This window comes from Budorcas taxicolor, chromosome 16, assembly GCF_023091745.1.
Source record: "Budorcas taxicolor isolate Tak-1 chromosome 16, Takin1.1, whole genome shotgun sequence".
In the NCBI taxonomy this organism is placed as follows: Eukaryota; Metazoa; Chordata; class Mammalia; order Artiodactyla; family Bovidae; genus Budorcas; species Budorcas taxicolor.
The window spans coordinates 70,182,572-70,198,264 of record NC_068925.1 but is presented as its reverse complement, the minus strand read 5'-3'; the positions used below and the strand labels follow the sequence as shown (position 1 = coordinate 70,198,264).

General features: G+C 45.0%; 1 protein-coding gene across 2 annotated transcripts in view; it reads left to right on the top strand.

Annotated features, from left to right (window-relative positions):
* Positions 1-15,693, top strand: part of SMYD2 (SET and MYND domain containing 2) — a 53,542-nt gene that overhangs the window by 11,851 nt on the left and 25,998 nt on the right. Inside the window, exons 1-2 of one of the 2 annotated variants that reach the window (XM_052654167.1) lie at positions 8,396-8,528; positions 8,646-8,709. Coding sequence is in view for 1 of the 2 variants with exons in the window: in XM_052654165.1 (XP_052510125.1) it covers positions 8,646-8,709 (64 nt within the window). In the remaining variant the exon portion in view is untranslated. Of the gene's footprint in view, positions 1-8,395; positions 8,529-8,645; positions 8,710-15,693 lie in introns of those variants that run through there. The other variant, XM_052654165.1, reaches the window with a different exon arrangement.

Below are 15,693 nucleotides of genomic sequence, written 5' to 3'. Positions count from 1 at the left end.
ATACTCTACTGTATTATTACCTGTAGTCACCGTGCCGTCCAGTAGGTCCTGTTTCTCCTGACAGCCGAAACTTTCTGCCCTTTGACCTGTGTCACTCCATTTCTCCAGGGTCATCATTTTTATGATAAGGCCAACTATTCAGTGCTGACCACCAAGCCTCCTCTTTCTCCTTGTAAATCACAGCTTCGGTTCCAACATTTGGGAAAACCTATTAGTTGCTACCTTACTGCCCTAAATATTTCCTGCTTCCCTGGAGGCCCTGGGCTCTAACTTTTAACAAGCCTCAGAACAAAGCCAGATGCCCTGGGGGGAAGGTTCAGCCCTGCTCTGGGAAGAAGCTCCCGCAGCACGTGGTCCCGTTTCACTGTTACATTGTGGATTAAAGTGCTACATGGAACATCTTTCAGGGTTACACAAAAACCCATACCCTGAGTATTATCCTTGTCACCTGACCAGGGCTATAATAGGGTTCTGCCACAATTCCTCCAATTTTTATTTCTCTCCAATAAAAATTTGCCAGTGGAACCACTCACTCTGGGTGGGAGGCTAACTTTGTTTCTGATTGTCTTATTTCAACCCATGGTGAAGTTATATTGTGCTGCTGGGGCTTTTTTCCTTTTCTTTTTTCATTTGGCCGGGGCTGCCTCTGTTCAACAGAGCCTCCTTGTCACTTCTTCTATCATCGTTAGTTAAAAGTAATTGTTATTGCAAACCCACTCCATGCCAGTATCATTCTCTTTCATGGGGAAAACCCACAAAGCATTCATTTCAGTAGCAGAAAGGAGGGAGCTTACAGGATCAAATCCTTTTTATCTGGACGCGCAGCACCTGCGGCAATGCATTAACTAGCAGGAGTTGTTAATTACAATCCTAACTTGTTGATCTTCCCGGCTTCCAAATTTTAAAAGCAAGAAAATTAATCACTGCGCGTGTCTCCTTCTGTCGAAAATGACAGGAGCGTGTCTTCTGAGTTCTGTTTCAGCCACTGATAATCACACACTTGCATTTTCCTGTCACATTTCTTTCCTCCTTTTGTGGATGGAACCATTTCTTAAGTTCAAAGAGCCCTTCCATTCACAGCAAAGTAGATATTTGCCTGTAAAACAAAGGCTTTAGAAGCATAAATCCTCTAAATATGAGTCTGAGCAAGATGGTACTGAAGATATTTCAGGAGTTGACATCACTTAAAAAAAAAACCACAAAAGTATGAAGACTAATTAAAAGTGTAGTAGTGGCGGGCTTCGCTTATATTTTTTCATTTAATTTACATAACAAACCTGCGAGATAGAAACTATATCTTTATGGTGGAAGAAACAGGTTCAGAAAGGATGAATAACTTGCCCAAGATCGCATAGGACTCAAGCATGAGAAGGAAAAAGGATTTGAGACAGGGAAGTAGGAAAAGGAGCCCAGCACAGTCATCCTGCATTGTGAAGCAGGAATCAGGAAGAGGTGGAAAGAAAGCTGAGCCTGGCTTCCAGAACACTTGCTTGTCATAGTAAGAAAATACAGTGTCTGCCACTTTATTCCGACCTATCCATCCATCATCAAGGTAGTTAAACCACCTAATCCATCCTGTGTGTGAGTCATTCTTAAGAAGAGTTACATTGTAAGCAGTCTGGACTGCAGAAAAGAATGCTTCAACACTCTTCATCAAATTCTGCCCTCGAAAACTCTCAACCTAAATGGACGACCATAGGCCTAGACGCGCAGTTGTGTGTTATGGAGGCACATTTGACCTGGGTGGCTTTCTAAAACTCCCAGCACAAACCAGTCTGATAAGACTAGCTGGACCCAGCCCCAGACGGGCGTGGGCAGCTGAAGCTGAGAACCGCTCTGAGAGGTTGTGCATGATTTCACCATTAATGTTCCTTTCGTTCCCTTCCTTTTCAGTTATTTCACTTCATTCCTCCAAATGACCTTTATTCTTCTGTCACGGAGGGCAGTTTTCTGTTCCTTGTTTTGCAGTCTTTCCCCAAACCTCCTGGACAATTCAGATCGGGTTCCATCGCAAATGAAAGCTTTATAGCTGGGTCTTCTGCAGGCACAGAGTTTATTCTAAAAGCCTTGTGTATTCCGACAGTGAAAATGGATATCCCATATGAAGTTTCTCTCTGGCTGAACTTTGCAGTCAGCAGTAGTTGGACTCTCAGGAGCTCTACTTTTTGCTCTCTGAAGCACATACACACACACACAAACCCTCTCTTGCTCTCTGAAGCACACACACCCGCATGAGCCAGCTCAGCACATTGTAATCAGGGTTTCCACCATTAGACCTACAGACCATGTGTTTCGCCCTGTGGTAAGCTATGGGAAGAACTGAAGCACGTATCTGGGTAGTTTAAACAGAGTTCCCATCCCTACCCCATTTCACTGAGAACTGCTGTTACCAAATAGACCAAAGGAGATTCTTACACTGTTCGCTGTCAGTAACTGGCTTAGCTTTTCTCCTTCTCTCCACTGAAGGCAGTCTGGCCGGGAGAATCTTTGTGAAGGATATTCACACAGGTAAGCCAGGTAGATGACCCCATAAGCACATATACAGTAACATCTGCATCCGAGCCAGGCAAGGCTTTTCTGTCCTTTCTGAGAGCTGCAGTGTGTTATCACCCAGTTCCCAGAGGACGCAATCCCATGTGGACTGGCCCAGTGTCTGTCTGTGAACACACCTGGATTTACTGCCTGAATTTACTCCCTGAATGAGACAGAGGGACCTTCTTTGCACAGGCTGAATACAAAATCAGCCCTTATTTTAATTCCAGTCCACTTCAGGTGACATTGAGTCCTCTGGCATAGTTGGTTAAGAGACCCTCTGTGGGGATGTTCCCCTTCCTGGATCTCATTTTCAGAAATGACTGGATTCTTCCCATTGTATCTTTGAAGCCAAGTAGCATTAACAGGAGAAGGGATAGGCTACCCACTCTGGAATCCTTGGGCTTCCCTGGTGGCTCAGACAGTAAAGAATCCCCCTGCAACGCGGGAGACCTGGGTTCAATCCCTGGGTTGGGAAGATCCGCTGGAGGAGGGCATGGCAACCCACTCCAGTGTTTTTGCCTGGAGAATCCCACGGACAGAGGAGCCAGCCGGGCTACAGCCATGTGGTCACAAAGAGTCGGACAAACTGAGTGGCCAAGTACAGCATGGCGCAGCATTAACAGGATTCCGCTGGAGCTGGGACACTGTGCAGACAAGGGTAAAGAATGCCTTTATTTACTCGTCACTAGTGCTATTACAGGTTCGATCCCTTGGTCAGGAAGACCCTCTTGGAGATGGGAGTGGCTTCCCACTTCAATATTCTTGCCTGGAGAATTCCATTGACAGAGGAGCCTGGCAGGCTACAGTCCATGGGGTCACAAAGAGTCTGATACGACTGAACAACTAACACTTATTTACTTACTGCTATTACCTTATCAGAAAACTAAGATCATGGCATCTGGTCCCATCACTTCATGGGAAATAGATGGGGAAACAGTGTCAGACTTTGTTTTTTAGGGCTCCAAAATCACTGCAGATGGTGATTGCAGCCATGAAATTAAAAGATGCTTACTCCTTAGAAGAAGAGTTAGGACCAACCTAGATAGCATATTCAAAAGCAGAGACATTGCTTTGCCAACAAATGTCCATCTAGTCAAGGATATGGTTTTTTTCAGTGATCATGTATGGATGTGAGAGTTGGACTGTGAAGAAAGCTGAGCACCAAAAAATTGATGCTTTTGAAGTGTGGTGTTGGAGAAGACTCTTGAGAGTCCCTTTGACTGCAAGGCAATCCAGCCAGTCCATCCTAAAGGCGATCAGTCCTGGGTGTTCACTGGAGGGACTGATGCAGAGGCTGAAGCTCCAATCCTTTGGCCGCCTGATGCAAAGAGTTGACTCATTGGAAAAGACTCTGATGCTGGGAGGGATTGGGGGCAGGAGAAGAAGGGGATGACAGAGGATGAGATGGCTGGATGGCATCACCAACTCAATGGACGTGAATCTGAGTGAACTCCGGGAATTGGTGATGGACAGGGAGGCCTGGTGTGTTGTGATTCATGGGGTCACAAAGAGTCGGACACAACTGAGCGACTGAACTGAACTGAACTGAATGACCTTATCTGGACACATAGATTATTTTTGTTTGCTGTAGTATATGCTCCTTGATCATGTCATCATACTCAAGGAAGGATATTTTGCATGATGGAGACAAAATATGTCCCTTGATGTGTGAATTCTGATTCTGCTACCAACTTGCTGAATGGCCATGTTGAGTTAGATCCTTCACCTCTAAGATCTTCAGTATCTTCATTTGAAAAGCTGGAATAATAACCTCTTCATAGAGCTGATGGAATGATTAGAAGAAATCAGCAGTTTTCAAACTTTTTGTTCTTAAGATCCCTCTCTACCTATACAAATTGAGAACTCCAAAGAGCTTTTTTGTTCACCGAGATATTTATTAGTATTTACCATATTTATAATTAAAAATAGAAAATATTATAAAGCACTTGTTTTTTAAAATGAGGATGCTTCTTTAAGACAAAAGAATTAATGAGAATAATTAATGAGTGGTGTTTTACAGTTTTGCAAATCTCTTTAATGAGAGGTTAAAGAATACAAGTGGATTCTCAGATATGCTTTTGAATTCAGTCTGGCATGTAATGTAGTTTTGGTTGACATATGCAAAGAAAATCTGGCCTCAAATAGGTGTGTAATTGGAAGGGAAGGAGTATTTTAATAGCCTTTTCAGTTAATTGTGGATATTCTTTGATTCACTGTTAGAACTCAGTGAAGTGATTTTTGTCTTAAATATTAGTTGTAACGTGCACTCTGAAGCCATATCTATGAATTTTATGTACTCTGTTACATAAAATCCCTTAGTCTGTCTTGTACTTTGAATGACTCTTTTAGTCATGTGTAATTTTTTAAACATCATACTCTGGTCATTTGGAAAACGTTGGTTCACTCAGTTATATAGACCTCCTAAAACTTTATTTCATCAAACCATGAAATCAAACAAACAAAAAAAAACCCCACAATTTTTAAAACCATCACCAATCTTTCAGATGAGAGACTGTCAAACTCTGGGCAGCAGATACATGTGTTCCAAAATTCTAATTTTTGCTTAAGAGCCCACATTTTATCATTGGCAACAAATATTGTCAATTATTTTCCTTGATGTGATGGACTCACTTCATTTATTTCCATAATATACCTGCCAAATACACAAGTCTGAACAGCCAGTTTGTCTAAAGTTGTTCTTCTTAATAAAAGTGATATTTCAAGAAAACAGTGGCACGTTCAGTTTACAGCTCCAGGGATGGCCAAGAGTTCATCCTTGAGATAACCCTCATTCTTCAGGAGGAGCAGAAACACTTCCTGCCTTCTGCCCCCTTCATCTCAGGGTGCCGAGATGATACATACCAAAGACTCACGATTCAAGGACATTAACATTTGTGCCTGCGTTAGTGGGCCTCCCGGGTGTCTCAGTGGTAAAAAATCTACCTGTAATTCAGGAACTGCAGGAGACTTAGGTGTGATCCCTAGGTCAGGAAGGTCTCCTGGAGGAGGGCATGCAACCCACTCCAGCGTTCTTGCCTGGAGAGTCCCGTGGACAGAGGCAGGCTACAGTCTATGAGATCACAAAGAGCTGGACGTAGCTGAAGTGACTGAGCGTGCACACACGGCTTTATTAGGGACATTCTGTTTTTAATTTATCTTAGCCTACTTGGTTTACAATGTTGTGTTAATCTCTGCTATATAGCAGAGTGATTCAGTTATATATATATATGAATACACACACACACAGAGGAGTCTGGCAGGCTACAGTCCATGGGGTCGCAAGAGTCGGACACAACTTAGTGAGACTGCCACCACCGTGTAATGGTTTGCATTCTCTCATCCCAAACTCTGGGTCCATCCCTTACCCCTTAGCAACTACAAGTCTGTTCTCTATGTCTGTGAGTCTGTTTCGTAGGTAAGTTCATTTGTATCATAGTTTAGATTTCTTTAGGGGTATTCCTAAGTGAAACTGGCTTTTCCCCCCGACTGAGCATGTGGAAGGGAGGAATACAATGACGACTTACTCGCTACTTTGATTTGTACCAAAGGCTTTGTGGCTCAGCTGGTAAAGAATCTGCCTGCAATGCGAGAGACCTGGGTTCGATCCCTGGGTTGAGAAGATCCCCTGGAGAAGGGAAAGGCTTCCCTCACCAGTATTCTGGCCTGGAGAATCCCATGTGCCAGTCCATGGGATCTCAAAGAGTTGGACACGACTGAGTGAATTTCACTTCATTTCACTTCACAGCCTTGCGGGTTTCACCCTCCGGGCACCCTTCACTTTCTAGAGCACAAATGTCAAGACCCTAAAGGCAGTAGTTCATTCTGGAAATAGTTTTGATCTCATGGGCTCCCTGAAAGGGCCTCTGGGCCTCCGGTAGTCTACAGATCACACCTCAAGAACCACTGGCATTATGTAACCTCCTGACAAGTTAGCTCTTTCTTCCTGGTCTTCATTGTCTGTGGCCGTGGACTTGGTGACTAGCCAGGCTGAATGAAGCCTGGCCTTTGGGAGATCTATTATTTTGATGAAACCCCAATAGAGTTCTTCCTGCATTCACCAGAGCCCAGTTTTTTTTCCTTCCTGGGATAGTACCTTGGTAATATCCGAAACAAGCCAAAAACAAGCTGAAAACAAACCTTGGTTTCATATTAGCTTTACTGCTCACATCTATGTGTGGAAGATCTCTGTATATAATCCTTGTTTTCTTTTTGTATGGTGTAGAGCTAAGAAAGACATTTTTTGTGATAGTTTCCTGGTCTGTTATATCGAGGGTCTTAATTCTGGTTTCAGAGACACTTCACTAGTCTGTGCATAGATTCTAGGTGGCTGGTGAGCCCTCAAAATTTCACAACATTTTCTGTTGTTCTTTGAGGGCTGGGGATAAGCTGGGTTGTTGGGGAGAGTTAATAGCTTTAAATTCTCAGAGAGGTTTTATGACCTTGCCCCCTGCAAAACCAACCGTCACCAAATGGCTGTTTCAGATGGACATTGTTACGGGTGGCGTCTACCCATCCATTGTCCAGGTCCCAACACACGTCTTTTGGAAAAGAATTTTCAGAGTTCCCTCTGCGGCTTTGCCCGTCTGCTCTCTCCGTCCCTTTGGCATTCCTTCACGGTGCCTGTCAATTAGCACTTGCTCACTAGTCACTTCACAGTTGTCTTTGAGCACATCGTCTGTCCGCTCCCCCTTGGCATAAAATGCAGGAGACGCCAGGGCTGGCCATCTCATCCACATGTATCCTCGGAGGGTATTTCAGGCCAGAGGATGCACTCAGCCAAATTAGTGGGCTCCTCTTTGAACCACTGAGATGTGCAAACTCGGAATATTTATTTATACCTCAACTGTGAGTTGCTTTTTTTTCTCCCACACAATTCTTCAGCCTGCTGCTTGGAATCCAAGCACTGTCATGAAAACTGCAAGGCAGCCAGTTTCATTCCAACAGTAGCATTTTTGGAACCCTTTCCCGATTCCGTGGGAGTAGTGTGGTGACTACCACTCTCTGAGAAGACGCGGAGGAGGACTCTGCAGCGTGATGATATGTATGTCTTGCAATGTCAGCCCTCCGGGCATGCTGCAGATGGGGTTGGGGTGAGGGGGCTCCATGGCAGGGGAGGGGGCACCCCTGGCAGTAAGCTAGATTGCCCTTTGCAGCACGAGCATTTCTGTACATTGGAAAGCTGGCTTCAGGGTGGTCAGTGAGAAGCAGACAGCGGGCTTTACAGATTGCACTCTCATTTAATGAAGTGGTTGTTCCCCATCTCAGAAAAATTTGAAGGGTTCTGTCATAGGCGGTTTAATTTAGTGGCTTCACAGCTTTTGAAAAATCCCATGGCTTGTCTAATGCAGCAAACACACCAGCACCTAACAGTTGGGGAATAGCAACGTCCCTGTCCCCTATGAGAAGCAGGAAAATGAATTCTATGGTGATGAACGGGGAGGACTAACCTAATTATGACAAAGCAGAAGAATCATTCAGTGGGTACAGACAAGGTAGATGTGTGTGCCAGTCAGATCCAGGGGTATTTTATTTAAGAATATGCCTCCAGTTGCTGGGTAGCGTTGTTTTTAAACTTCGCTTCTCAGACATTTGTTACTGACATGCTCCATCCCTAAATACTAAAGATTGTCACCCACTTTGTGTTCTCAGCAATATAGGTCGACCCCAGTCCTCTGTCTTTACAGACCAGGCTTCCAAGATGGCTTTGTTTGTTTCTGTCCCTTTCTAGCAGCTGAGAAAAACAGGACACAAGAGCCTCTGACTTGCCCCAAAGCATTGAGTCATAGTGCAGGTTGATGTTAACAGCTGTGGTGTCCCAGGCCAGGCTCACAAGTCAGAGAGCATGTCCTTCGTCTCTTTGGAAAGTACCCTTCCTGCTGTCGGGGTCAGTCAGTGGCAGCGTTAGTCCCCTTTGACTAACTCATTCCCACTCAAGGGCTGAGTCTGGTCAAACTCTCCTTTGGGAAAATCCCACGTAGCAGTGGGAGAGCAAGGTAAGGTGACTCTTGGCTCTGCTTTCGAACCAGATGGCGGCTGTTATTGCATGATAAAATGCGCGGCTTCACGTTTCTCTGCCTCTCGCCACTACAGTGCCCTTTCTGTTTTTTAAGGAAAGAAGGCTTGTCCAAATGTGGAAGATGCAAGCAGGCATTTTACTGCAATGTGGAGTGTCAGGTAGGTGTCTCTGGGCCAGCTGGCAGGGAGGGCCTGGTTTCCTCGGAAGCTCGGGACCCCAGCATCCTTCTCATCCTTGTCACGGCATCCCAGGGCCCTCCCGCAGCCAGAGCTGAAAAGCCTTCTTGTGGCGTAGGGTGTGGCTGGATGCCCCTGTGTGCTGGCACCCAGGACTGATGGTGATGGGCAGCCAGTGGGCAGTAACATTTTGGGGACCCACACAGGATCAAAAATAGAGGTTGGTAAAGTGGGAAAGACATAGGGACCACATTGGATACAGGCAGGTGTTTCACCAAGGTCAACAGTCTGCCCCCCACACCTCCCAGCAACAGATGGAATGTGCAAAGACAACCAGTGAAAAATGTTACAATGCTGTCTTTAAAATTGTTTAGTCGGTACCATCACCAAGTCTGAATTTGTATCTATCCCCCTGGCAGGCTACACGTCACCCTTGGGCTGGTCTAATCTAGCCTGATTCCAGCTGGACTTAGGTGGGCCCCTGACACAGCTTTTGTGCAGCCAGAGGTGGACTGGTCTAAACTTGGACCTGGAGACCTGGGGGCGGGGGGTGAGCAGTTCAGGCAGCAGGTTGCGTGTAGACCACAGGCCATCTGGCTGGCTGGATGCCTCTCGAGGGAGCCTTGTAACCCAGGACTGAGGATTTCAAGAGGGTATTTGGAGGAACTCTTGGTAGACTCTTTAAGGGATAAGTTTTTTTTTCCCCCCAAACTTTTCTACTTAATACTGTATAGTTACACAGAATGTTTACAGGTATTACAGAAAATGCACTCCATGTTCTAGCAGTTTGAATTTGGGGAGGATGTGATCTTCAACCTCTGTGTATCCTCCCCAATCTATTTTTTAAATGGGAACCTACTAATATGGCTTGGGAAATGATGCTACTAAATAGTGGTTCTAAGGGAGAGGGAGGCCATTCTTCATATCTGCACCTCGGTTTCGTTCTTCTTCCCACACGTAACTGTCACTCTCCTCTGCCCCCCACCCCTGCTCTGGTCGACCACATTACCCATGGTTTCATTTTTTTTTTTTCTCCTCTGTTTTCTCCCTACACAGCTGGTCTCTGAATGTCTCCAAAGGGTGTTGTGCAGCAGTGGGAGAGGTTGCTAAGCCCCAAAGTCTTATCTGACAGAGCTCCCCTCACAGAGCCCCTGGCCAGAGGAAACACAGGCTGAGCCGTTGGCTTGGGAAGGTCTGCCTTGGCTCTGAAGGCCATGTGCCTGGTCCACCTCCCTGTGTCTCCATGCAGGCTTCCCGCCTGCAGGGCAGTGAGAATATAGATGGGCTTGTCATTGGTTTATCAGGGAGTGTGGCTTCCTCTGAAGAGGAGAGACCGTGCTTTGCTCCTCCCGATTATGGACAGAGAGTTCTGTGGTTAGATTGCTGGGCCCGCGAAGAGGTCAGTGAGCGCCAGAATGATGTGATTAGGTTCCAGGCCTGATAAGTTAGCTGTTTCTATATTTAAGTTAAGCGCTTCTAGAAAAAGTAGCTCATGATATTCTGGTTCTTTAAAGAAGCCAGCTAGTAACTCACACACAGGTCAGACTGTTGTAACACAGAAGACTCGGAGGGTATAGTTCCAGCCCTGCACCTGCCTACCTCTGTGAACTTGACAATTCAAAGGACGTCTCAGAGTCTTTTTCTTTAAGTGTAAATGAGGACAGTGGCCCCTATCTTGATGAATTATAAGGATCAAATGATATGTGAGATATCAGAGTTCTATGTAAACTGTGATGCTGTGTGCAGGCATGAGGGCTTGTAAATAATAATGTGATAGTAATTCAGGCTGGACGAAGCTTAGCTTTATGCAGAGAACAAAGTAGGCAACCCACTTTAGATTTCAAGGACTGGGTTTTTTTCACCAAAGCGTATGGACGGATTCTAAGAAACTTGAGATCCTTAATGGTATACGTTATATGAATAGTGCTTGTTACAAAATGGAGCTTTAACTTCTCTGATGAACTGTAGACTCAGCAAGGATATGAAACATAAGCATCTGTGAGATGCTGAGCTACCTCTTGGTCCCTTGAGCTGTCTTCCATTAGGCCCCCCAGGTGGCATTACACTGATGCATAACCGTAGTCCAGGTTGGGGTGTTGTGGGGGCCATTTTGGTTCCCTTGCCTTTAGGACCTATTCTTCCAGATTTGCTGACTCACTGTGATAGGTGCCTGGCCTTGGGAGGTTCCCGGCAACCAAGTATATCAACCTGTGTGAACCAGAATGCCTCTTTATTGTTGTTAGTCTCTAATTCATGTCCTCCTCTTTGCAACCCCATGGACTGCAGCACACCAGGCTTCACTCTCCCTCACCATCTCCCAGAGTTTGCTCAAATTCGTGTCTGTTGAGTCGGTGATGCCATCCCACCATCTCATCCTCTGTTGCCCGCTTCTGCTCCTGCCCTCAGTCTTTCCCAGCATCGGGGTCTTTTCCAGTGAGTCGGCTCTTTGCATCAGGTGGCCAAAGTATTAGAGCTTCAGCCTCCGCATCAGTCACCTTATAGAATGAAAAGGCAAGAAGATATGACACTGAAAGATGAGCCTTTTTATTACTTTACATCAAGCAGCGTGACAGGCTGCATGTCCTCCTCCTGGTGTAGATAGATTGTACAGGTCACATCATAATGTGCTTGCTGTAGCAAGGAACCCCAGGATGGGGGACACAGTCCTGTGATTCTAAGTCATGTCAAAGGTCCGGGGCGTGACAGCTTGCTGTGTCCAGCCCCACCACGTGCAATCTTCCTTGCATCTCGCCAGCCCCTGGGCCAGGACACCCTTGGTCCTAGAGGGTAGTTTTGCATTTCAGTTTCCCTGTGCTCTGTGAAGTATCTTGTGACCAAAGTACTCTCGTAGATGACAAGTAGTAACACATTTTCCAAAAGCCACCTGTTTCTAGAAATGAGGCTGGATTTGGCCTGTTTCATGTCTGTTTCCCGTCTCTCCTGTCCTGGCAGGAGGAGGCACGTAATCATTAAGGTCTTCGGTCCTGTCATCTGAAGGGCTGAGTAGGAGCAGGACGCTGTATCACAGTGAGACAGGATGGCCATAAAGTTAAGTGCCTAGAAACAAACGGCCGTAGAAGGGTTTCGTCCATAAAATCACTGGGGAGGAGTGTGGGGTATTTGCTCTAGATGGAAATGGACTCGGAATTCTGCCCAAGGGAATACTTGGATGGGATCAAGGTGGAGACTCTGCTGCAGGGTAAAACAAGGGGTGCAAAACAAGGGCAGCAGTGAGGAAGGTGATTGAGTGATTCTCCACCTAAGAAAGCATGGCCCTTGCCCCTGTTGTTCAGGTACTCAGTCATGTCTGGCTCTTTGCAACCCCTGGGACTGCTGCACGCCAGGCTTCCGTGTCCTTCACCATGTCCCAGAACTCACTCAAACTCATGCCCATCACGTCAGTGATGCCATCCAACCATCTCACCCTCTGTCGTCCCCTTCTTCTCCTGCCTTCAGTCTTTCCCAGCATCAGGGTCTTTTCCTCTTCACTGGGCCTTCTTCACAGGCAGACCCCACCCACCTGGAGCCACCGGGGGGTCCACACCACAGAGCAGATGACGGGGGTTGAAAGGAGCTTATCAGTAGATAAGAAAGCAGTGTCCCCAATGGCTGAGTGACTTGCCCAAGGTCACACAGCAACAAAACTGAGACCAGAGTGTGCAGAATCCCTGGGGAGGGCTTTCACTGCTTTCCAGCACTGTGCCTGGGGGTCCTGAGGACCCTCCAGGAGAAGAGGCGCTGTGGGGATGAGTCAGAGAGAAGTGGCCTTTCATGGAGGTGAAAGGGAAGATCCCTTTGAGTGTAAGGTCGACATCCCTGCCTGAGGGCGTCCTTCCAGGAATGCAGCATGTTAGAGCTCCTCAGGACTCTGCTTCCTGCACCCAGCCATCCTCTCTGATTGCAGGACTCTAGGACCATGCTTTATTTTATACAGTTTGGCTCAAGTCTTGTCCCATTTATTCTCCTTTTTGTTCATTTGACTCAGTGTGATCCTGCCAGAGGAGAGATTTTAATTGACAATGCATGAAAGGGTAATGGGAGGAAATATAAAAGAAATAAAAATTCCTTTTTAGTTAGGCTCAGTTTGTAAGCTGTGTGTTTTAATGAACTATATTTATTTTTATAAATATGCCTAGAAAACTAAGAGTGTTGTTCACTCAGACTTTTTTGTTAAATTGTACCACGGCACATTGAAGAGAAGAGTTTTAGAGTTATTACATAGAGGAATCATTGTGGAGTAGAACTTTCTAAGGTGCTATTTCTTAACATTGAAAAATAGAAGAAAACGGTTTGTGTGTTGTAAGTGGAGAAACTTAGGATTACGAGTGTGATTTTGAAAGGAGGAGGGGCCATGTTCTGATGAAGATTGAAGAAAGCATGTATGAGGAGTATGTGACCAAAGATGTGAGAACATTCTCGACGTTTATCACCAATTACAAAGTAACTGAAGGGTAGAAAATGTCTAAGAAATGCTCCCATGACCCTGTCATTTTTTGGGTGATCAGTGGGTGGGCTAGAGTCAAGGTTTAGTCCTGGTTAAATTCACTTCGTTCTCTTCATTCAGACATAGGAAGCATCCTCAAAGGAGCCACTGATGTTTTCCTGTGAATAAATGCTTAACATCACCAGTAAGAATCAATGAGTGTGTCCCATCACTCTTTTATGGAAAGAGAAAACAAAGCAGATAGGGGCCAGCACTGGCTGTCATCCCGGTGTCATCCCGGTGTGAGGTAGTCGCTAAGCCCCTGATTCCTTTTGCATTCCTCCTCTCACAGAGAATAGTGGTGGAGAACAGTAGTCCTATGACATTTTCTTACTATTCCACATTTTATGAAATCACTTATGCATGCTACTCTGCATTTCAGGAAATCACACAGGCATGTATATAAATAAGTTCAGTTCAGTCGCTCAGTCATGTCCGACTCTTTGCAACTCCATGAACCGTAGCACGCCAGGCCTGCCTGTCCATCACCAACTCCCAGAGTCTACCCAAACCCATGTCCATTGAGTCGGTGATGGCATCCAACCATCTTATCCTCTGTTGTCCCCTTCTCCTCCTGCCCTCAATCTTTCCCAGCATCAGGGTCTTTTCAAAAGAGTCAGCTCTTCGCATCAGGTGGCCAAAGTGTTGGAGTTTCAGCTTCAACATCAGTCCTTCGAATGAACACCCAGGATTTATCTACTTTAGGATGGACTGGTTGGATCTCCTTGCAGTTCAAGGGACCCTCAAGAGTCTTCTCCAACACCACACTTCAAAAGCATCAATTCTTTGGTGCTCAGCTTTCTTTATAGTCCAACTCTCACATCCATACATGACCACTGGAAAAACCATAGCCTTGACTAGACAGATGTTTGTTGACAAAGTAATGTCTCTGCTTTTTAATATGCTGTCTAGGTTGGTCATAACTTTCCTTCCAAGGATTAAGTGTCTTTTAATTTCATGGCTGCAATCACCATCTGCAGTGGTTTTGGAGCCAAGAAAAATAAAGTCAGCCACTGTTTCCACTGTTTTCCCATCTATTTCCCATCAAGTGATGGGACCAGATGCCATGATCTTCGTTTTCTGAATGTTGAGCTTTAAGCCAACTTTTTCACTCTCCTCTTTCACTTTCATCAAGAGGCTCTTTAGTTCTTCACTTTCTGCCATAAGGGTGGTATCATCTGCATATCTGAGATTATTGATATTTCTCCTGGCAATCTTGATTCCAGGCTGTGCTTCCTCCAACCCAGCATTTCTCATGTACTCTGCATATAAGTTAAATAAGCAGGGTGACAATATACAGCCTTGATGTACTCCTTTTCCTATTTGGAACCAGTCTGTTGTTCCATGTCCAGTTCTAACTGTTGCTTCCTGACCTGCATACAGGTTTCTCAAGAGGCAAGTCAGGTGGTCTGGTATTCCCATCTCTTTCAGAATTTTCCAGTTTATTGTGATCCACACAGTCAAAGGCTTTGGCATAGTCAGTAAAGCAGAAATAGATGTTTTTCTGGAACTCTCTTGCTTTTTTGATGATCTAGCGGATGTTGGCAATTTGATCTCTGGTTCCTCTGCCTTTTCTAAAACCAGCTTGAACATCTGAAAGTTCATGGTTCACTTATTGCTGAAGCCTGTCTTGGAGAATTTTGAGCATTACTTTACTAGCGTGTGAGATGAGAGCAATTGTGTGGTAGTTTGAGCATTCTTTGGCATTGCCTTTCTTTGGGATTGGAATGAAAACTGACCTTTTCCAGTCCTGTGGCCACTGCTGAGTTTTCCAAATTTGCTGACATATTGAGTGCAACACTTTCACAGCATCATCTTCCAGGATTTGAAATAGCTCCCCTGGAATTATGGTCTAAATTGAAAGCCCCTTTAGAACAAGAGAAACACCAAATGCAGGAGTTAGGAAAGGGGACTTCACAATAAAAATTCAGTCTCCTTATACAGGGAGACAATATATCATTTGCTCAGCAGAAAACTGGCTGACATAACAATCACTCTTTTCTTCCAGCGTTGGAAGTGCTGGTGTACCAAGAGACAATTTTTCAACTCTTTATGCATCTTTAAGCATTTCAGTCCACGCACAAAAAGGAAAGTCATGCAGAGCTGTTGTTACAGTGGCTGAAAATGAACTAGAAGTTTAAAAGGGTGTCAAAAAATTCCCTCTCATACTTTTTACATAGATTTAATTGTTTAAATTTATTGCATGAATCATCTGTGCTCATTATAGAAAAATCAGAAGTTTCAGACTGAAAGAGGAACAGAAAGAGTATCCATACTTCATAATGTTATCCTTCCAGAGAAAACCACTAGTAACACTTCGGCATGTGTCTTTCTGAATCCTTCCTATGCATTTGTTTGTAATATATTACTGTCCTAGAAAATGGGATCCATCTGAATTTACATAAAGTTTTATAAAGATTGCAACCATTAAAGGAGTAACAGCTTAAATTTTGAAGGAAACTAGAAGCCAAGTAGTGCCACTG